The 21952-nt window shown below is 58.5% G+C and overlaps 1 protein-coding gene across 3 annotated transcripts in view; it reads right to left on the bottom strand.

Annotated features, from left to right (window-relative positions):
- TBC1D22A (TBC1 domain family member 22A) overlaps positions 1 to 21027 on the bottom strand; it is a 298901-nt gene extending 277874 nt beyond the window's left edge. For 2 of the 3 annotated variants that reach the window (XM_047740627.1, XM_047740628.1), the window contains exons 1-3: positions 20808 to 21027; positions 3068 to 3124; positions 1735 to 2075 (exon numbers count right to left, since the gene is read on the bottom strand). In XM_047740627.1, the coding sequence (XP_047596583.1) occupies positions 1735 to 2075; positions 3068 to 3124; positions 20808 to 20869 (460 nt within the window). In that variant the 5' untranslated portion in view covers positions 20870 to 21027. The remainder of the gene's footprint in view (positions 1 to 1734; positions 2076 to 3067; positions 3125 to 20807) is intronic. The other variant, XM_047740626.1, reaches the window with a different exon arrangement.
- Positions 21028 to 21952: the final 925 nt, after the last annotated feature.

The following is a 21952-nucleotide window of genomic DNA, read 5'->3' as shown; positions in this document are numbered from 1 at the left end:
TGGGCGGCCCCAAGGTCCATGCACTCAAGTCCTACCCCGGATGGGATGGGGTCAGGAAGCAGAGCCTCGGGTTCAGAGGAAGTCATGCAGCTGGGGTGCGCCAGTGGGATCGGTGCTCGCGGAGAGTCACGGGACAGCTTGTTCCCCTCTCTAGTCTCCCCACACGAGGACACCGTGAGAAGGCGGCTATCTGCGCCCCGAAAAGGGCCCTCGCCAGAGCCCAACTGTGTTGGCTGCCTGACCTCAGACTTAGCCTCCAGAACTACAAGACAGAACTTTCTGCTGCTCCCGCACCATCGGCCTGCGGAACTCTTGCCACAGCAGCCCCCCCGGCCTCCCAGAACAAAACCCTGCCCTCAGCCGAGACCCAGGCCCCGGAGGCGGGGGGCACAGCAAAGGGCAGGGGAATTCAGGGCACCAGCACACGTGAAGAGGGACGCAGCTGAGGACACTGGCTGGCCAGGGTGCGCAGGCAGTGACTGGCGTGCGCCGCATCCGTCTCGGAGATCCTCGACCCACTCACAGAAGCCCTAACCAGATTTTCATCTTCAAGCTCAAGTACTTTGAGGTTCAGCCTATTTTAGAGAAAAGCAGTTTAGATTCCAATATGAAAACCGGAGGAAGGAACGCATTCACAGCATTCCCCTACAAAGAAGTGTGACGTTTCACACGTTAGCTCCTGGGAAAGCAGAGGGATGGATGGACACCAGCTCCGTGTGTCCCAGCAGCACAAGCTAAGGCTGCACGAGGCCCTCTTCTCCCCTCTGCAAACCAGGGCAAGCCCCCGACCCCCAGAGACCCTGGGAGAGGGAGTCCGTGAGTCTGCAGCTGCACAGGCCAGGCCCTCTGCCACCCATGCCCCACGCCTCCCCACATCACCTCCCTGACGCTCAGGTGTCCCCCTGCTGCGGAGGGCGTCAGGATGGTCTGACTGAAGATTACGCCCCAGCTCCAGCCTGCTGTGACCACCTGTTTGGACCCACAGCACTTGTCACCTCCCCGCACACCCCAGGCCTCCTTACTGATCGCATGTGGGTGTCTGTCCCCCTCGCCCCATAGAACACACGCTCCAGGCCAGGGACCTCCTTGGGGCACCCCAAGCCCTGAGAGTTGTGCCTGACCCATCACAGAGGCTCATCTGTTTTAGGTCACAGAAACCCCCAAAACAAAAAGAGTAAAACTAATGAGCACTGTCTCCAGAAAGGCCACCAAGCGCCAGGCATGGGAGTACAAGACACGCGCCGATTCCATCCTTGAGTTTATGACCTGGATGCAGTGATTCCACACCCCAGACCCCGCCTGCCACCGACTGGGCCCACATGCAGGTGCCCTGGGGAGAGAGGTGGGGGGGGGGTGTCACTGGCAGCCGCCGAAGGAGGGGCAGGCTCTGCGTGTGCAGCTGGCCTGACCCCGCAGCTGGAAATGTCCCGCCTGGAACAACCGAGGCACACTCAGAGGGAGACACAGTCCCCCGGGGCCTGGTGCTCACCGTGGGCCTCTCACGGCCAACCCACGGAGGCCGCACACCACGCCCCTCCACCTGGAGGAGAGGAGCACTCAGCTGGGGGCACAAAGAAAAGTCCACGGCTGCCTGGAAAGGCCTATGGACAGGCGGATCCCAACGAGCCGCTGCGGCAAACAGGACAGAACCCCTCTAACCACCCGCAGTTAGACAGGACTCGAGCCCCTCTCCCCATCAGCTCTGCACGTCGCCTCCTGGGGCCCCCACCCCACCTGCGGGACAGGACGTGTGGCTCTCGCTGACGGACTTCACCAGCCGGAGGTCACCGCTCGGGACCGGAGGAGGCTCTGCCGAAGGCTTTGGCTTCTGCTCAGGGCCCGGCACCTCCCGCCGCTTGTGGCGCTCCTGCCGCTCGCTGTGGTTGCGCAGGACGCGGTTGGCCGTCTCCATGACCACGTCGGTGTGCAGGCTCTCGGCCGCCATGGCCAGGAGCCCGTCGTCGTCCTCGCTGGCATCCCAAGCATCGCTGGTGTTACTCTCAAACTCCTGGAAGGTGCTGATTCTCTTGGCCTTCGCGGGCGTGGTGGGCACCTTGGGCGCCGCCTTGAGCAAGCTGCAAAGCAAAGGCAGACCTGTCCTCTCGGGGGCTGGCGAGGATTTGCCCCGCGACTGGTGGGAAAGGATTCCCAGACGAAAGGTGCACCTCCGCGCTCTCAGCGTCAGCTGAGCTAAGGGTGAAGAGGTTCCCGGGAGAGGACTCAGGCGCCCGGGGCGCTCCGCCTATGAAGCGGCTGCCCTCGCCCCGGTCATGCTCTTGGGACTCCGGGATCGAGTCCTGCAGCGGGCTCCCTGCTCAGCCCTGCTCCTCCCTCTGCCTCCTCCGTCCCCCCACAACTGCTGCGCGCGCGCTCTCTCTCTCTCAAGTAAATAACGAAGCTTTAAGAAAAGAGGACTCCTAGAGTTCAGTGGCAGGAAAGAGAGGCTCTTGAGGGGCCATCCCACTGAGCAGTCTGCTCGGTGACAGAAGCCATTCGGGAGGAACCCAGCACTGCACAGTCACGGCCTTCCGAGTCCACAAACCTGCCAGGGGCTGGTGCCCGCCAACCTCCCGAGGCAGCAGTGGGGGGCAGGCATGAGCGGCTGTCCCCTCCCTCCAGGCCTCTGGCATCCGGACTCGGACGCAGCAGCACTAAAACCAGGGCCCCCACGGGGGGTCCAGGAACATCTGCCAGCACAGGCCGTGGGGCCACACCTCCCTCTCGTGTGCCCACCTCTGGAGGAGCCCAGACACTGGGCACAGAGCGCAGCGGAGGGCAAGTGAGCTGAGTGCCGCTGCGGCAAACAGGACAGAACCCCTCTAACCGGGGCCAGGCCCCACGCCCGCCAACTAACGGGGTGCCAGGCACATGCTCTCCTGCCCAGGCCACTCCACTCCAGGCTGGGCATCCCCCTCCGCCATTCTCCAGAGGATGAGCCCTGTGAGGCCCTGACACGTGTCTGCTGACGGGAAGACTCCTTCCTCCTCTCAGGACTCCCAGGCAGCGGGCGGATCACCACGGCCCCCAGGAGTGGGTGGAACCTGGCCGGAGCGCAGGCCTCACTTACGTGCCGTGTAGCAGCGGGTCGAAGGGGGGGTGCTGCGCGCCGTACACATGCTGGATGCTGTTTGGAAGGAAAGGAAAACCGGTCAGCTTCTCTCTGCCTCCTCCAGCACCCGCCACTAACTCGGGGGAGGCACTGGTTCCCAGGAAGCCACACGCCTCGGGGAGCAACTCCCCATCTGCTGCACAGGTCCCGGGGCCCACCCGGAAGGATGAATGGCACCGCACAAGCCCACGCCGCACAAACAACGGGGCACTCAGCCTGTCCGGCAAACGGACCTCAGCCCGGGGAGCCGCAGCCCTGACCGCATCGCCCGGACCTCAGGCACCGCTGGTGAGTGGCCGCTGGGAGCCGGGAGTCCCTGACGTCACCGAGGTCAGGCGGCCTCCGCTCTCGGACCATGTGCCACCAGCAGGACCACAATCTAAGGCTGAAATGACCATCTGGTACCATTTTGTGTACAGACGAAACACAGAATCACAAGAGGAAGATAAACGTATTTTTTAGAAGACTTAGTGGTTTTATTATACAAGTCTTCTGGGGGCGCCTGAGTGGCTCAGTTGGTTAAGCATCAGGTGATGATCTCAGAGTCCTGGGATCGAGCCCGACATTGGGTTCTTGCTCACAGTGCGTCTGCTTCTCCCTCTGCCTCTGCTGCTCCTCTAGTCGTGCACCTGCTTTCTCTCTCTCTTCCAAATAAATAAATAAAATCTTTAAAAAATACATAAATAAATTTAAAAATAAAGACTTCTGCTCGTCAGAGTGAACTTGGAAGATGGACGGAAACAAAACAGCCCCTGTGGCAGACAACCACAGCAGTCAGCTGAGCGGGCACACCCCACACCTCTTCCTCCGCAGGGCGGCGTCCAGCCGATGGAGGCCCTGTGACCCAGCACAGGTCGGTCACCAATGTGCTGGCCCTTCCTCATCTGCCTGGAGCACTGGTGTGAGGCCTAGAGGTTCCCAGCCGCCAGGCCACCATGCGTGAGGAATGAGCAGGAGATATAAACCATCTGAGAACACAGGCATGGCAGGAAGACGAGACTGCGCACGGGGTCCCGTGAGGCAGTGCGGCCCCACAGGTCCAGGCCCCAGCCCCCTCAGATGTGAACCAAGCAAACCCCAGTTCGGTTCAGCCACTAGCAGTGAGGCCTCCTGGTACAGTCCCTGTTCGAGAGACGCCAGCTGGCACCCTCAGTGGGACACTGTCAGGGGGTGAGCGCATTAAAGCAAATGCATACACGGAGGCCTTTCGTGCACAAAGGAATGTTTTAATTTTTTTTTAAGATTTTATTTATTTATTTGACAGAGATCACAAGGAGGCAGAGAGGCAGGCAGAGAGAGCAGGGGAAGCAGACTACCCGCTGAGCAGAGAGCCCGATGCGGGGCTTAATCCCAGAACCCCAGGATCATGACCTGAGCTGAAGGCAGAGGCTTAACCCACTGAGCCACCCAGGCACCCCAGAATGTTTTAATTTTTAAAAACAGAAGGAAATCCTACATTTTTCACCAAGCATTACATCATGACTGTGTCCCCGTATCACCACCATTCAATGTACTTAAATGCATTTATTCACCCAATGTCCATTGCTACATACCAAAAAAGGTACGTTCTGTATTAAATTTAAAAACATAATCACGGGCGCCTGGGTGGCTCAGTGGGTTGAGCCGCTGCCTTCGGCTCGGGTCATGATCTCAGGGTTCTGGGATCGAGTCCCGCATCGGGCTCTCTGCTCAGCGGGGAGCCTGCTTCCCTTCCTCTCTCTCTGCCTGCCTCTCTGCCTACTTGTGATCTCTGTCTGTCAAATAAATAAATAAAATCTTCAAAAAAAAAAATAATAATAATCACGAGACAGCCACACGAGACATCTCTACCCACTTCTCTGCAACTCCTTGGGAATCTATAATTAATTCCAATTGTTTAAAGTTTCTAAAAGTCCTGGGGCACCTGGGTGACTCATCGGGTTAAGCCTCTGCCTTCGGCTCAGGTCATGATCCCAGTGTCCTGGGATCAAGCCCCGCATCGGGCTCTCTGCTCAGCAGGGAGCCTGCTTCTCCCTCTCTCTCTGCCTGCCTCTCTGCCTCCTTGTGATCTCTGTCTCTCTGTCAAATAAATAAATAAAATCTTTAAAAAAAAAAAATTAAAGTCCTAAGAATAGAAAAAATAATTTAGAAAATAAATAAAGTCCTAATAATAGAACAGGCCCAACTCATCGCTGCCTATGCCACCTCCCCGGACAGGACAGCCTTTAATTTCACCCTGTCCCACTGTATAACTACACTATAGTTTGTCTATCCAACGTGGATCACGACTCGTACGCACCAAAGGGGGTCCGTCCACAGCAGCGCAGTTGGCAGAATATGGCTAAACACGTTACGTCCTAATCCCAGAACCTGCAAATGTGTCACCTCCCTTGGCAAAGGAGGCTTTGCAGATGCAACCAAAGACACAAGCCCTGGGAGAGCAGCTAGGGTTATCAGGTGGGCCCAATCTAATCACGAGTCCTTCGAAGTCCTCCCTCCTTTTAAGAAGGAGCACAACCAGAAAGAAAGCTCTGATCAAGGCTGCACTGCCGGCTGTAAAGATGGAGAAAGAATGTGGGAAGCCCCTAGAAACCGGAGAGACTAAGGAAATGGCTTCTCCCCAGAATGTCCAGAAAGCCCTGCCAACACCTTCATTTTAGCCCAGCAAGACCCATGCCAGACTTCTGACCACCTACGACCGAGTGTAACTGATTATAAGCCAAGAGGCTTGGCTCTCTGACTTGTCAGAGCAGGAAGAGAAAACCAGAAGAGAAGAGAATGATGACAGGCAACAAATCCGTCTTCCTGGCTTATGGAAGCTTAGAGGTCTCTGGTTAAGTCAACCTCACTCTTCCGCGTTACACAGGGCTCTCCCCTGGTGACGCTACTTAAAAAGGTCCCACCCCCAACTGTCTAAGTCCATCCCGGCTGCTGGAACAAAAATACCACGCGTGGGGCAGCTTATAAACAAAGACGTTTATTCCCCACAGTTCTGGAGCCTGGAGACGCAAGGTCAAGGCGGGGCAGATTTGGGGTCTGGTGAGGGCCTCAGCGGGTGCCTTCTGCTGTGTCCTCACCTGGCGGAAGAGGCAGGGAAGCTCTCTGGGGTCTCTTTTATAATGGCCCTAATCCCACCACAGATGGTTCCAGGCTCAGGACCTCCTCAGTCCCCAGAGCCCCCATGTCCTAACACCACCCAGGGCTCCCAGCGAGTTTTGGGAGCACAGGAACACTCAGCCCAGCAGACCTACGGAGACGGTGTAAATCTCCCACTGTGTCCTAGTTCCACACTTCTGTGGTTTTGTTGTTTACTCATGAGTTTTTAGTTACCTAGAATTTATTTTATTTTGCTACAGACTGTAGAAAACTTGCTAAAAATATAATCCGCTGCTCCAATGACACTGCTTAAAACCCTCTCCTACTCCCTACTGGCCTGCAGACACCGTCATCTTCAATACACATGAGATTATTCTATACTGGGGCATGTTTTCAGTTTTCCATTCATGCCTCTGTGCTTGTGCCTGTGGCACAACATTTTAATTACAGAAAACGTTCCCTTTTATAACCTAAAACGTCTTAGCAAAATCTAACAGACCTCTTCCGGCCCCCACTTTGTGGCGGGCGTGGCGAGGAGTACCGGGCAGCCAGAGCCAAGCACACTGGACGCCAAACTCACAAGAATCTTTAAGTTTACCGATAAAAATTTTAAAAGTGCATCGGTATTTACAATGGTCTAGAAGGACAGAAATATGGAACCTGGAATACTTTCAAACGGAATAGTCCTCAGCTATGAAACACAGCGCTGGCTCGTGCTACAACACGAAGAACCTTGAGAACATCCCACTACGTGCGGGCCACCGGGCATAAAACAATGCCTATCCTAAGATCCCACTGACGTGAAATGTCTAGAAGGGAGATGGGAGGTAGACTAGTGGTTGCTTGGGGTGGAGGGTGGGAGGCTGGGGTGACAGCGAAGATGACAGGGCTTCTTCTTGACGGGACAAACATATTCTAATGTTGACCACGGCGATGATGAGGCAAGTCTGCAGAGACACCACAATCCCACTGACTTTGATTGTTAAACCAGGGAATGGTGTTGTACGGGAACTATTGGGTGAACTATTATTATATGTGAATCTCAATGAAGATTAAGTTTTTAAAGGCAGCGCAGCTTCCAGCTGGCTCCCTTGGGTTCTGTCTTGGAACCCAGCCACCGGGCTCTGAAGAAGCCCCAACTAGCCACGAGGGGAGCCCACATGGAAGCACGAGAGCCAACAGCTTCAGGGGAGGTCCCAGCCGAGGGCCGGCATCAACCGCGACAGGCGTGAGGCACGAGCCTTCTGATTTCCGTCCCAGCCTCTGAACCGTCCCTGTGACACCATGGAGCAGAGATGCGCCATCCCCACTGTGACCAGTTGGACCCACAGAATCCGGAGAGTCTAGGGGTCTGTTGTTGTTGTCGTTTGAAAGAGAAAGTATCAGCCCACGGAGGTCAAGCACAACCCCTCTGTAGCGTCCCTTTCCAGAAATCTCTTGGAGGCTCCCCTGACCTTGGTTGAAGGTTTCCAGTTTTCAAGAACCAAACAGCCTGGGTAACTGCTTTCAGCTTTAGCTTCCTCGTCCCAGAAATGGGAGTAAGAACTTACAAGAAATGAGACCGTCATACCAGCAGCAGCTTGGCGACCGCTGAGTGACCTACGGGCAGCATTCGCCAGTACTGTGCACCTACCCTGCTGGCTTGCCCCCTTCCCTCGTGTCTCAGGACAGGAAGACAGCTGCAGACCAGCAGGAGGGGGTCTCTGCCCTCTGTGCAAGGCGTCTGCACGCGTCGCACAGCGGCACCGCGCGCTGCGGGCCCTTCCCTGCCAGGACGGCGCCGGCGCCTTAATTCTTCACGGGCACACCACTTGTGTTTATTGAGCAGAAAATGTTCCAGCACAGTTCAAGCTCAGACTAAAAGGCATCTCATTTTATCTTATGAAAATTGCATTTTTATCTGGCCTCGCATAGCTAAAAAGAAAAATGGGCTTCAGCGAAAGCCATTTTAAAAGAGGAAGTGGCAACACGCCTACCTCACTCCACATAATGAAATCGTCCTTTAAAAAATACGCTCACCAATACTTTCTAATAAATAGTACTGCCTAAAAAGACGACAGTAACTCTTTGCTTTAAAGAGGACCCCAGGTGCCTGGGTGGCTCAGTGGGTTGAAGCCTCTGCCTTCGGCTCAGGTCATGATCCCAGGGTCCTGGGATCGAGCCCCGCATCGGGCTCTCTGCTCTGTGGGGAGCCTGCTTCCCTCTCTCTCTCTGCCTGCCTCTCTGCCTACTTGTGATCTCTGTCTGTCAAATTTAAAAAAAAAAAAAAAAAATTAAAGAGGACCCCAGTGATTCCTTACGGAAAGCAGATACACATGACATAATGGCACTCCCAGGCACACGCCGTGAGAAACCCTCGCGTAAGGACACAGGAGACAGGTTCAGCGGTGTCGCAAGCACGAAGAAAGAAAATTCAAGAAAACCCTTCATACGTTAGCAAGTGAAGAATGAATTCACATTAGCCGTTCGCCCACTATCAGCTGGAACATGAGGAAGCGGACCACTAACCACAGCAAACATGAAAGAAACACAAGAACCAAGATGGGTGAACTTATAAACGTACCGCTGAAGGCTGGCTTGCGCAGGCCGTCTGATGTCACTTACAGAAAGTTTTTAAGAAGAGATAATGAGGGGCGCCTGGGGGGCTCAGCGGGTTGAAGCCTCTGCCTCCGGCTCAGGTCATGAACCCAGGGTCCTGGGATCGAGCCCCGCATCGGGCTCTCTGCTTGGCCAGGAGCCTGCTTCCTCCTCTCTCTCTGCCTGCCTCTCTGCCTACTTGTGATCTCTGTCAAATAAATAAATAAAATTTAAAAAAAAAAAAAAAAAAGAAGAGATAATGAAACTATCATGTTGGATACATACACAAGCAGTCAAACTCCTAGTGCGTGACGGCCACAAAAACAAATTCTGAATAGCCGGAGAAGCAGAGGAGTGGGGAGGTGGGGACCCTGGGTCCAGGGAAAGGATGTGGTGGCAGTTCTGTAACCGCCAAGCGTGGGGACAGTCCCCAGGCCCATCAACGGGCGGCCTAGGCACACACCGGAATGTATTAGGAGGTTCCAACAGAGAACCACGAGCTGACACCCACTCCCACGTGGATGGAGCCTGAGAACATCACACTCAGTGAAAGAAACCGGTCATGAAGACCACAGTCCTGTGATCCACACACAGGAATGAGCAAATGTCCAGGACAAGCAAGTCTGCAGACAAAAAGCAGAAGTGGGGCGGCCAGGGGCTGGGGCGGAGGGAATGGGGGGGGTCACTGCTGGGGAGCCTGGGGGCCGGGGGCTGGGGCGGAGGGAATGGGGGGTCACTGCCGGGGAGCCTGGGGTTTCTCTGCGTGCTAAGGCTAATGTTCTAAAATTGACTGTGGTGATGACTGCCCAACTCCGCAAACAGACTAAAAACACTGTACACTTTAAGTGAGCGAAACAGAGGCTATGCAAATGATGGCTCCACAAAGATGCTGAAAGGAAGGGAGGGAGGGAAGGAGGGAGGGAGAAGGCAGGCAGGCGGGCAGGGAGGGAGGGAGGGAGAAGGGAAGGAGTGCGAGAAGGAGGGGGGGAGGGGAGAGGGAGGGAGGAGGAAGCAGGAGGGGCTCCTCCCTGACCAGGTGTCCGGGAAGGCTGCTGTGCCACGGTGGGTGAGGGAGGGTGAAGCAAGGCACGGCTTTAAGCCTGTGAAGGGAGACCTTTAAACAAGTCCGAGTCCCCCTCTGCAGCACCGAACAACAGAAGCCCCTAATGCTACCCGCATAGAACCAGATGCCCCAGCAGCTTCCAGTGAAAATGACAGGCATGTATCGCCCCCCCAAGACCACGAAACTTCTGAAGGGTTCATTCGTTACCAGCAGGCAACAGCAGGGACCACAGCTGCATTCTCTGGGCAGGACAGGTCTCCATCCTGATGGAGCGGCCATGAAGGATTCTCAGACGGAAGAACAAATACACGAGAACTCACGAAGCGTCATGGATCCCCCTGCAGCCCCACAGAGGCTCCCACCTGGAGGTGCCAGGACCAAGGACAGCACCGCACAGGGCATGCCAGGGATGGGCAGGGGGAGAGATGCCCCAGGGATGGCGCCCCGAAGAGGACCCCCCCAAGACAGCCCCCAAGTTCTCAACAGAACACACCCCTCCCGCACAAGGCACAGGGAGCCACCGCTGAAACGTCACCACCAGGAAGGGGGCGGCAGGCAACGAAGACGGTACAGCTGAGGTTCACTACAGGCAGGAGGTGGGAACGAGGGGCACCCCCAGACGGAGGAGGTCACAGGTGAGGACAGGTTGGAGACACAGGTCAGCCAGGGGGGGCCCAGAGAAGAGAGATGGGGGCCCGGAGCAACCACTGCTGGCTCCTCAGGACTCGGCCCTGCCGCCATTAGAGCTCAGGGCAGGCAGAGTGTAATGAACCAGCACCCAAGGCTGTCCAAGGGCACACCTGTGACAGCCAAGTGCTCGAGCCTGGCCTTCCCTTGGAGGGCACCCTTCATTCAGCAGACACTGGCTGAGCCCTGCTGCGGGCCGGGCTGACACCGGAGCTGGGGTGATGCTGGGGAGCAGGGACACGGGGACAGCTGGCCCCTGGCTCCGGCAATGGCAGGAGAGCATCCCAACACGGGTGAGCGCAGCAGCGGGAAAGCAAGAGGGAATCGAGCAGGGTCACGGGCAGAATTCCAGAAGGAAGGAGGAATGCTGCGTGACAAGAAGGCCATTCTCTCCCACATATCCCAGCAAACGCTTCTCTGGTTTAACTGACACACACACACACACACACACACACACCCCCGACACCAAGGCCCCGGCTTGGAAACGAAACGGACAGGCCAGGGACCAGGGCGGCTCCGTGTGCCTTGGCGAAAGGCTGGCGTAGTGGGGCTGAAGCCGCCCCGAGGGAGACAGCGAAGTGTGAGAGGAAGGAAAAGTACAGAAAAGACGCATCCTAAGCATCAAAAAGGAAACTAAGAGCCTAACCCAGCACTTAGGAGACGCTCACCTGCATCTCAGCCGCGGGGCATCAGCGGGCAGGTGGGGAGCCCCACTGCGGCCGGCAGCCTCCCGGGCCGGGCCCCGAGACTGCGCCGCACCCCCTCTGTGCTCAACGGCGCTTCTCTGCAACAGGAACTCAGTTAGCGACTGACTTGCCATCAGGCTCGTTCGAACACACCGCAACGTTCCCCGGGTTTATCAAATATTCAGGAGAAGTAAGTTTTCCAAGGAAATTAACTTTGGAGAGCTTCAGAGGAAGATGCACGAACACCATTATCACCACAGCAAACAACTCCAACGTGCCTCCGCCCACAGCAGAGTCTGGAACTCTCAGCCCGTGGAAGCAACGGCAGGAACAGCTTGCACTACGGACCCGGGTCAGAGTGTCTCTCGAGCCGTCCCAGCAAAGACAGCTGTGCCACCCCGCCTGGCAGTGACGCTCGGCCTGTCCCACATGCTCTCGGCCGTCTAGTGCGCCCACGGGGCCATGAGCTCCCCACAAAAGGGATGGGACTTGCCTCCCGTCACGTTCCTTGGGGCCCCCAGAACCCAGCAGAGGCTCAGGCAATCGCTGGGTCGATCAGCAAGGTGCCCCACGGGTGTCTCCTGAAATAGATCTTGGAAATGAGCACGTTTAGGTCAAGCATTTCTTCACAGGAGAAGAGCGCCGTGTGAATGCACAGGGACAGGAGACAGGCTGGTGGCTGTCCAGTGGGGGAGGGGGAGGCAAAACGGGTGAAGACGGGCAGGAGGCGCCAACTTAAACAAGTCCCAGGAGAGTGATGTGTGCGCACGGTGCCTGCAGCTGGCAATGCTGTGTCACAGGCTTGACGGCGGCTGAGAGAGAAGCGATCCGAACCGTGTGTGGTGACGGAGGTTAAGGACAGGCTTGGTGACCATCTGAGGACACACACACCAAACCATCACGCTACACACCCGAAACTCCCAACGTTCCACGCCTGCCAGACCCCAACCCAAACAAGAGTGCTAGGTGCGCGTCATGGAAAACAGAAGGTGAGAGTAAGAAGAAGGCAAGCGTGGGAATTAGCAAGAAAAGTACACAGCGTGGAGGCCGGCCACCCCCAAGTCCCATCCCCCTCAATCCCCCTGCCCTCGTCTGGCCTCCAGACGCGCCGCACCCAGCCCTTCTGACCTCGCTCTCCGACCCCACGCCACCGCACCCCCTTTCCTGCCAGGCCAGTCCGGAGGCTTCTGAGGCTGCCGCACCTTCCTGACCTCCACTCCCCACAGCTGAGGACCCAACCCTGCCTTCTTCCCACTTTATGGGGAACCACACTCTCTCCTGATGCTCCTGCCCACCTCCCGGTAAAGAGTTCTCTAAGGGCTGCCTTGAGCACCACTGCCAACTCAGCCACACCATCCCCACCTCGCATTAACAGGGCCGCGACAGAAGGCAGCTCTCCCCTAGGGGCCACACCTCACGCCCACTTCTCACAGTGTCCAGCTCCAGGACAACCCCACAGATCAGGCAGGAAGACCGACAAGCGCCCCCAGCCTCCTGCACCTTCACACCCTCTGCCACCAGCTGCTCCTGGTGCTCCCGGGGCTGCCCGTGTCTGTGGCATCAAAAACCCACCTGCTGTCCCCATCACCCTGCCTCGGGGCTCAGTCTCTCCTTCTGACCAGGTCACCAACCCCTTCCATTGCCTAATCTCCACGAACAGCAATCCAAGAACCCGAGGGCCCCCCTTCCCTCCTCCCTGAAGCATACCATCCACATTCAGCCAATCTCCAGGTCCTCCGAAACCCTGAACCATTTCCCACATCTCCACCGTCCCCTCGGTCAACGTCTCGCACTGCTGCCTCCGGTTCTGGTCTCAGCTCTGCCAGTCAGGGGACAGCTTCACTCTCCAGCTCAAAGTCTGCAAGGTCTTCCTACTGCCCTTGGGGAACAAGTGGAACCTTCCCTATTCCTCTCCCGCCCCTCCTCCCCACACCACCACCCTTGCCTGGAGCCAGCGCTGGCCTCCAGCCCCCCCAACCCCCACCCCCCACTCCCCGCAGTCTGACGGCCCAACCTCATCAGTCGGTCCCTGCGGGCATCCCTGCTGGCAACGCTCTTCTCTCTCCTGGTCACCTTTTCCTCAGCTGTGTACAGAACACCCCCACAGCCCAGCACAGACCTATAGGAACGGGAGGTCCTTCAAGGTCCGGTTTGAGGTCACCTCTGCCCTCCACCAGCATCTCCCTCCTCTCGCCCACGCTGCCCCAGGCTGCCCTGCGGGGGGTCCAGGCCAGCAACTGTAGGACCTGGTGGGCACACAGAAGGTATCCAATAAAAGCTTCCTTTGTTACACAAATATCTGAATGATTGAACCTTTTACGTGTGAAGGAGTTAAGTTCCACAGGAAAGACAGGAGAGCGCCCTCTGACCAGCTCCTGCATCTCCCTTGCCCTACCCAACCTCGCAGAGCAGCTGAGAATCAGGGGCATCCATGAAGCCATGTTTGGTTGAGACAAAAAATGCCACGATGGCTCTAGTGACTGGTTTGGGAACAGAAAACTGATCCGAGAGACAAAACAAAATGGGGCCCAAAGCCACCATCATCCCAGGCAGTTCCACACACAGCACGGCAGCCGGGGTCGAAGCAGGACCCGCAGCCAGCGCAACGGGCTTGCAGGGCGGGGCAGCTGCTGCGGGCGGAGGCGGGCTCACTCTCCGAACAGAAGAGGTGGCTCCCCCTCTACCAGATCCGACAGCCCAGCGCCCTGAAAGGAGGAAAATACCGTCACAAAGACATAAAGCTCTTCTCTCCCAGAGCCGGCCTGAATTCTGGAAGCAGAGTGCCCCAACACTCCTTTCAGGGCCCCACCCCGATAGCACAACACATGGTCCTACCGGCTGGCTGGCTTCACCACCTGCAAACAGAGTCGCCGGAAAACAAGAGAAGCAGGTGCATCGGTACCCTTGAAAGGGCTGTCCCCCGTCTCCAATGTCCACAGTGGCACCGAGGGACCCATCCCCTTTCCAAGACCCTGCCGTTCGCCCTGCTCTGCACACACATCATGCCCAACACCCTGTGACATCCCAGTCACCCTGCGGAGGGCTTTCCGTGAAGGATCAGGAGCTCATCCAGAGGACAGGGACCGAGCGCTGTTTGTCTCCGCGGGCATAAGCCTTAGGGCCAGCGAGCCTTATTCTATCTTTCAGTTTAGGACAAATGTTTGCTGAAAGAAGGATCCTTTCAAAACGGGAGCAAGGTGTGTGCGGGAGCAAGTGGAGGGCTGCTCCGCGGCCCGTGTAAGAACCATACCGAGGCGGCTGGCCACCAGCAGCATGGCCAAGCTCAAGTGCAAAGGCTGTGCGAGGAGGAGGCCGGCAGACGACGGGCATGCCCGCGGGGCACGGGGCGCACACCAGGCCAGGACGGTTCCTCCACGGAGCCGGCGGACTCCAGACCCTCAGAAGATGGACCCCAGGACGGGCAGAAACACCCATAAGGGCCCAGGGAACAGAGCTAATGCCGTCAGGGTCCAGAAATGTACGGCCCCGAACTAGCACGCGCCCAGACTCAGAGGCGGCTCCCTCGCTCGGGAGCAGCAGGGCAGGGCACACGCAACCGTGGCGGCACCCTCCACGCGGGGAGGAACACACGTGGGCCGGGCTGCCACGGGGCCTGGTGCGCGCGCTCCCAGGCCGGCTGTGCGAGCGGCGGCGGCAGCCATCTGCAGCCCTTAATTTAGGCGACCGCAGACAGCCCACACTGTTCTAACCACTGATGGCTACGGGTACCTCTGCGACCCTCGGCACTCGGGCTGCAATTTCCATGTTAACCCCCAGAAAAGAGGAAACAGCACTTCAGAATGGGGGAACAGAAAGACTAGGGATACTCAAAATGAAAGTCCCCCAAGTCCAGGGCCCCAAAAATGGGAAGAACCCAGGCTGCCCCATTCCCTCTGGGCCTCCCGACCCCTCTGCCTCTGGTCTGTGGAGGGAACATCAGGGCGAAGCCAGAAGAAGCTGTCCCTCTCCTCCTGAAGGAACCCCAGACTGTGCAATCCGAGCACATGGGAACCAGGTTCCCCACCCTCTGAGGTCTGAGACCCTCCAGGTCTGAGGAGCTGGACGAGGGCTGAGCCCAGGGAGCTCTGCTACCCGCCTAGAGCCCAGGCTCCCCGGTCGGCACACCGGGCCACAGGGAGGGCCGGTGGCGCGCTAGGTGGCAGAAGCCGCAGGCGAGAAGCAGCCGCGCAGGTGCAGTGTCAGAAGGCCCGTGCTGCCTCGTGCGCGCCGTGGCACAGCACCCCAGCCCAGGACCTCTGTCCACAGCCGCGCTCCCAAGGCTGGCCATCCCCATGCCCAGTTGTGTGCAGGATCCCATGCGAGGCCCGGGCCCCCCGAGCGGACCCATGCTGCACCCCAAAGGGCCTGCAGGGCCAGACTCCACACTGGGCGCGTCTGAACACGGAGAAGCTGAGGAGTGGTTCGAGACGGAGCTGCCGGAGAGGCCAGGGAGGGGCAGGTGTCCCTCACTGGCCCCGGGTCACTGCACACTGTCCTTCTCCGTGCTGCACACAGGCAGGGCTGGCCCAGGGCAGCCTGGGGAACCGAAGAACAGAAGCGGGCTGGCAGGGCACTTCACCTGGTTCCCACCCACGACCTCCGACGGTGCCTTCACAGCACTCGGGGAATGGAATACTTCCTCTTGCTCTCAGCTCTTAAAAAAAAAATTCTAATCGAAGTCATTAGGGATTTATTTAATCATTTCTGTCCACACTTAAAACTGACCCATGAAAGTCTTGACTTGCTACATTCGACAAATACATAAGAGAGAAAAACATGACTCATATTTATTTTTCAAAGTTATTTCCAGGCCAGCTAAAAGGCATTTAAGTAACACGAAACAGGACCACAGGAAACAAACAAGCAAAAGGAACTGCGTACGGCACCGCGCCCCTGCCAGTGCTTCGCAGGCACTGGCGCGGTGAGACCATCTCCACTCACAGACGGAGCCCAGAAGACACCCGCCCGCGCAGGACACACAACCCCCGAGACTCCCCAGCTCCTCACGACCCGGGAAAAGAGGAATAAACATGCGCTCCGTCCAAACAGCCACCTGAAAAATACAAGCGAGGAAATAAACCGGTCTCTAAAAACAAGAGCGAGCTGGTCAGGGCAGCAGCTCCGGGCTTCCGAGAGAAGAGCCAGGGCCTCCGCCTAGTTCGTGGGCCCAAGAAGACACAAGCTATGGGCGGGGCCCTTCCAGCTTTGCACTCTGCAGAGGTGGGGGGCGGGGGGAGGCGGCCCACCCGGGAAGACAGATGCAGGTACCGGGTCCACATTCAAGGGCAGGACTTCGCAGGGCCGGGTGTGGAGGGCCACCCACAACCCTTCCCATCCGACGCCCCCCACCCCCCGCACTCTTCTCCAACCACCCTCCCCCGGCCCAAGGGTTTTTTGGCGGCTACTGTTAACGATCTGCCACATACAGCGGTTCAAACACACACATTTATCATCTTAAAGTCTGGAGGTCAGAAGTCCAAAGGTCTCAGGGGGCTAAAGTCCAGGTGTGGCCACTGCACTCATCTACGGAGGCACTGGGGAGAGTCCACTTCCTACTCCCGAGGGCTGTTGACAGAATTCGGTTTCCTGCGGTTGTAGGACCAAGGTCCCCGCCGGCTTCAGGCAGAAGGCCACTCCCCCTGCCGGAGGCCACCACATCCCCCTCGGCTCAGGGTCCCTTCCTCCATTTCCAGAGCCGGCGACGGCCGACCAGCGTGAGGCTGCCGTAGATCCTGACCACTTGTCTGCACTCGTTCCGCTGGACCCACCAGGTCACCCAGGACAAGTTAATATCTCAGGTTCCGCAGACATTCACTCTCCTTTGCCAGGTGACCTTGTTCTAGGCTCCAGGGATAAGGACATGGACCTCTTTGGGGAGCACGACTCTGCAACCACACCCCATCCCTCCGGCCAGAACGCTGCGGGTCACCTCAATCCCCAACAGCCGATGCTGGGCCGCAGAGAATCCACGCTCCAGCCGCAGCCCGAGGGCAGAGCCAACCCCCCTCCGCCATCCACCCTCTCCTCAAGGACCATGAACAGGACCGAGCGCCTCCCTTCAGTGCTTTCTCACGGCTCTTTTCTGTGGCCTCCCGAGCCCTGCCCGCCTCCCACCCGTCTTACAAGGCTCACCCTGGCACACACCCACGGCCCCAGGGCTGACATAACATGGTGACAGTCACACAGAGATTAATAGAAAAAAAAAGGCTAAAACGCAGACCACAGAACCAAGTCAAAGATGCTTCCACCGTATCACACAGCCTGCCTCATCCAGAAGAGGAATCTCTAAGGAAGCTCCAGCCAAGAAGACAACCTAAGAACCAGTGTGAGCAGAGGATGGGAGGCGACTGCAAGACCACCTCTCACGCTGGGTGAGACCCTGGCCAAATCTCTACTCCCTCCAGGGGCGCCTGGGTGGCTCAGTGGTTTAAACCCTCTGCCTTCAGCTCAGGTCATGGTCTCAGGGTCCTGGGATCGAGCCCCGCATCGGGCTCTCTGCTCAGTGGGAGCCTGCTTCCCCCTCTCTCTCTGCCTGCCTCTCTGCCTGCTTGTGATCTCTGTCTGTCAAATGAAGAAATAAAATCTTAAAAAAAAAAAAAAAAAAGAAAGAAAGAAATCACTACTCCCTCCAGGTTAACCCGGAAGGCGGTCTGAACCAATCACCATTTATCAGCACTAACAGTGCAAAGGGCAGAAAGGCACGCTCCCGAAACTCGCAGAGCTCACGGTCTGGAGAAGAAAACGAGCACCTACCAACGAGCTGAGTTTGATGCACAAACGGTACTTCGGCCCAGACTGCAGTGAAACACGCAAGGCTTTACAAGGAGGTGCACTGGAGGTGACTTTGAAAACTAAAAAAATAAAATAAGCCAGGCAAAGGGGAGGCGAGGGGGGCAAAGAACATTCTGGGCAGCTCGGAGAGCATGAAACTGACAGAGGTATCACACAGCTTGGACAGCAGGGGACCTGCGAGTCACGCAGTACCACGGAGGGCAACGTTCAAAGCAAGGAGGGGTGGGCGATGTGGCTCCAGCGCTGGGCAGGGCTCGGGTTATGAAGGGCCTTCCTGTGCTTCTGCACACGGCATTTCAGAGGAATCACGCAAGGGCCTCCACCCGAGCCTACCTCAGGGAGTGTCAGCTGTAAGACAGCGTGCGGCTTTGTAACTCCCAAACGCTAGGGAGATGCCACACTTGCAGGCCACCAAGAATCGTGCCGGGCAAACAGTAAGAGCTCAGTGACCACCTGCCATTATTGTCACAAGGACGTGTGAGGAGGGAATGATTGCTAACGAACCAACTGCTAAGGGCTCCGCTGTATGAAAGACCCCTTAACAGCGCTGTGTTCTGTGGTGAGTCTGTTCTCCCTCCGCTGTGCTTCCCAGGGCTCAGATCCACACTCCAAGAGCGAGACGATCCTGGGACGCACTGAAAGGGCCGGGAGGGCCACAGGAATCGGGCCAGGACTCTGCCAGCGCGGTGCTCGTGCAGATAAGGACTAAGTACGCGGCGATCGCCACAGCAAGGTGAGCTACCGACCGAAAGAGCCTGCCTTCGCAACCCCTCCTGGTGCCCAAAACAGCAGCACCGCCAGAGCCAGACCGGAGGAGGCGCGGGGCCCAGGCCGCTGGGCAGGCCTTTCCCGCAGGCCCACCCTCTCCTCTGTGCCCTGCTCTCTGCGGGACAGCCTCTGGCAGCTCTCCAAGCCTCCACTCCAACTCTGTAACTCGCAAAAATGCGTAAGACACGCAGAGCGCCAAAATCAGAAGGAAACGGAAGTCTGTGTCCGGTGACGCAGAACCTCACGGAAGCGGGGGACCATGTGCCCATCATACATAAAGAAACTGATCCTCCCATAGCTCTGCAGGCTTGGAGTCCAAAATCAAGCTGTGGGCACGGCCATACGCTCTCTGAACTCTTCGGGGACGACCCCTCCTTGCCCCTTCTAGCTTCCACTGGCTGCCTGGGACCTCTGGCCTTCCTGGCCTTGTGAGCGCACGGCCCCAGTCTCCGCCTCCGTCTTCACATGCCACCTTCCCTACGTGTGTCTCCCTGTGTCCAAATTTCCCTCTTCTTTTAAAGACATCAGTCACTGGACTAGCACTCACCCTAACCCAGTGTGACCTCATTTTACCCTGATTACCTCTGCCACGGTGCTATTCCCCAATACGGTCACAGTCACAGGCTTCCAGGTGGACATGACTGGGGGGGTAGGGAACACCACTGAACCCAACACAAGGACAAATTACCAGGAGGCACAGCCATCGGTCCAAGCGTTATTCACCATGATAACTCCACGCTGCAGCTCGACTATCCTTAGAGCTCAGCTGGCTAAGAATCAGTTTATTTAGACTGAGAAGAACCAAAACCTCAACACCTAACGGCAACACACAAAAGCTCTCCTGCCACGTGGCTCGCTTCTCCCAGAGTCTATGCTCTGGAGCAAACGTCTCTGTCACTCCTGGGACCTCCTATCCTCCGCCCTTCCAGAATTTTCATATCACCTTGACCCTGGCATTGGTTTTGAAGAAAGCTCTTTTCTTCTTCCATCACGCACAACCCCGGGCGTGAAGCGGGACCTCTGGCCGCCTCTGCCAATGCCCTCTGAAGTCATGTGTCTGAGCGGCCGGTAACTCACTGCTACTAACTCCCAAATCTCTGACAACGGGACGTTTCTGGCTGAACACAGTGAGTTCCAAGTTCACAGCTCTGCCCCCCACCCCGTGTGGGTCCTGTGCAACCCGTAAGAATAAGCCGGGCTTATAAACGGTCCCCCGTGGAGGAACTCCCATACCACGACTCCTAACTTCCAGTATTCAGACGCTGGTTTCCAAACAGAGTAACCGTGTCTAGGAATCCTGACCTCTGCTTCCCGCGAGTCCCGTCCGCCAGCCGCTGGGCTCCTCCTGGGCACTGTCCACGCGCTGTCTTCACGTTCCCCGCCCGGCCAGCGCTCAGCGACGGGCGGATCAGGACTTTGGAGCCCAACAGCTCCCAGGGTGCACCCAGGCCACTGCAAGCACTTCCTTTACTGGTTGTTTTTTTTTCTTTTCTTCACTTGCTCCCCGCTGCTGACTCAAGAGAGCAGATGGTTCTGAGCCAGAAAGTGGGGCACGTGGAAATTAACCGGGAGTCTCAAACCCACTCGAGCGACTCCTTCGGCTCGGCCCGAGGCGAGCGCGGCCGGCCGCCGCAGCACAGACAAGGAGGCCATTCAAGCGGGCCGAGCCGCCACGCCCCCTCGCAGAAGCCGCCGCCCGGCTAGCGCGGCCCGCCCGGGGCAGTCCCGCACTCCACCGAACTCCTCGCATCGCGGCCCAAGCCGGCCCCCTCCTGGCTCCGCAGGGAGCCCCGGAGCTGCACGGGGGAGAGCCTGCCCGTGTCGGGACACACGCGCCGGCCGCTCCGCCTCCTCCCTTCCTCGACGTACGTGCAGCCATCGACCTCCCAGACCCTGCGCTCGATCCCCCTGTGCCCCCGACGCCCCTCACGTCCCCAGCAGCCCTCCCACCGCTCCCCAGACCCCCGACTCCCCCCGCAGCCCAGCGGGCCTACGCGCCCACCTGACCTCTGACCCCTGACCCCGACCCGGCCTCCCCCCTCACACCCACCTGCCCGGGACTTTGCTGTTGCTGCGCTTCCAGAACTGCTTCCTGGCCCCGTCGCTGGCCATGGCCCCTCCTCATCCCTCAGACCCGCGGCCCCGACACCCCTAGCGCGGCCGGCCGGCCCCGGCGGCCCTTTCCCGAACCCCGGGTGGCCCCTCAGCGGTCCCGGGACTCCCGAGCCTAGAGCCTAGAGGCTCTTCCGCCTCCTTCCGGAAGTTGTGCCTACGCGCGTCCGGAAGTCCCGCCTCCGTCCCAGGCGCGCCAGACGCACGGCGCGGACGCTGACGGAGTTAAAGGGCGACGCTGGGGAGGTGGCATGGTGGCTGCGGCCCGGGCGGCTGGGCTTCGTGTCACGGGGGCTGACGGGGGCCCACGTCCGGCTCCGTGCTCTGCTGCTGGGCGAGGCGGCGGGAGGGGCGCCGAGGGCAGTGGAGGGGGCGGCGGGGCGGGGCCCGGGGGCGCGCGGAGCCCGGCGCCGTGAGCGGCCGGCAGGGTTCGCAGAGCCGGCCCGGAGCCCGTGAGGGCGGAGAGGGTCCGCGCTGGTGCGGCGGCGGGCGGCCCCGTCGGCCGGCCGGCTGCCTCGGACTCGGCTCGGGACCCGGGGTGCTGGCGTCGGGCCCCGCGCGGGGCGCCCTGCTCGGCCGGGGCCTGCTGCTCCGCCGCCGGCCTCCGCCCGGCTAGTGCTCTGGCGCCGGTGCTTGCTCGCCGCGCTCCGAATCTTTGAAAAGACGGCTGCGGGGACGCCGGGGGCTCGGGGGTCAGGCCTCTGCCTTCGGCTCGGGTCCGGACCTCAGGGTCCTGGGATGGAGCCCCGCCCCGCCCCCGCCTCTCGGCCTACTTGTGATCTGTGTCAGTAAATAAAATGTTTTTCCAAAAGGAAGACGCCGTGTGCACTGGTGACGCGACAGCACAATAGCTGGGTGTACTGGGCTCAGCCAAACACCTGCTGAAGTTATCGTTAGGTTCGTTTTATGTGACGACACGGCGCCGCGTGCCCTGGATTTCTCTTGGTCGCAGACCAGGGTCCGAGCGGTCAGCGGCTGGCCGCTCAGGACCGCCCGCAGTTTACCCCGTGGGAGCCCCTTGGCCCACCTCCGCCAGTTCTCCAGCGAAACAAACCGGATTACATCTGTTTTCCGACGCCTCCT

Source organism: Lutra lutra, chromosome 8, assembly GCF_902655055.1.
Source record: "Lutra lutra chromosome 8, mLutLut1.2, whole genome shotgun sequence".
NCBI lineage: Eukaryota > Metazoa > Chordata > Mammalia > Carnivora > Mustelidae > Lutra > Lutra lutra.
This window is presented reverse-complemented; position numbering and strand designations above follow the sequence as displayed.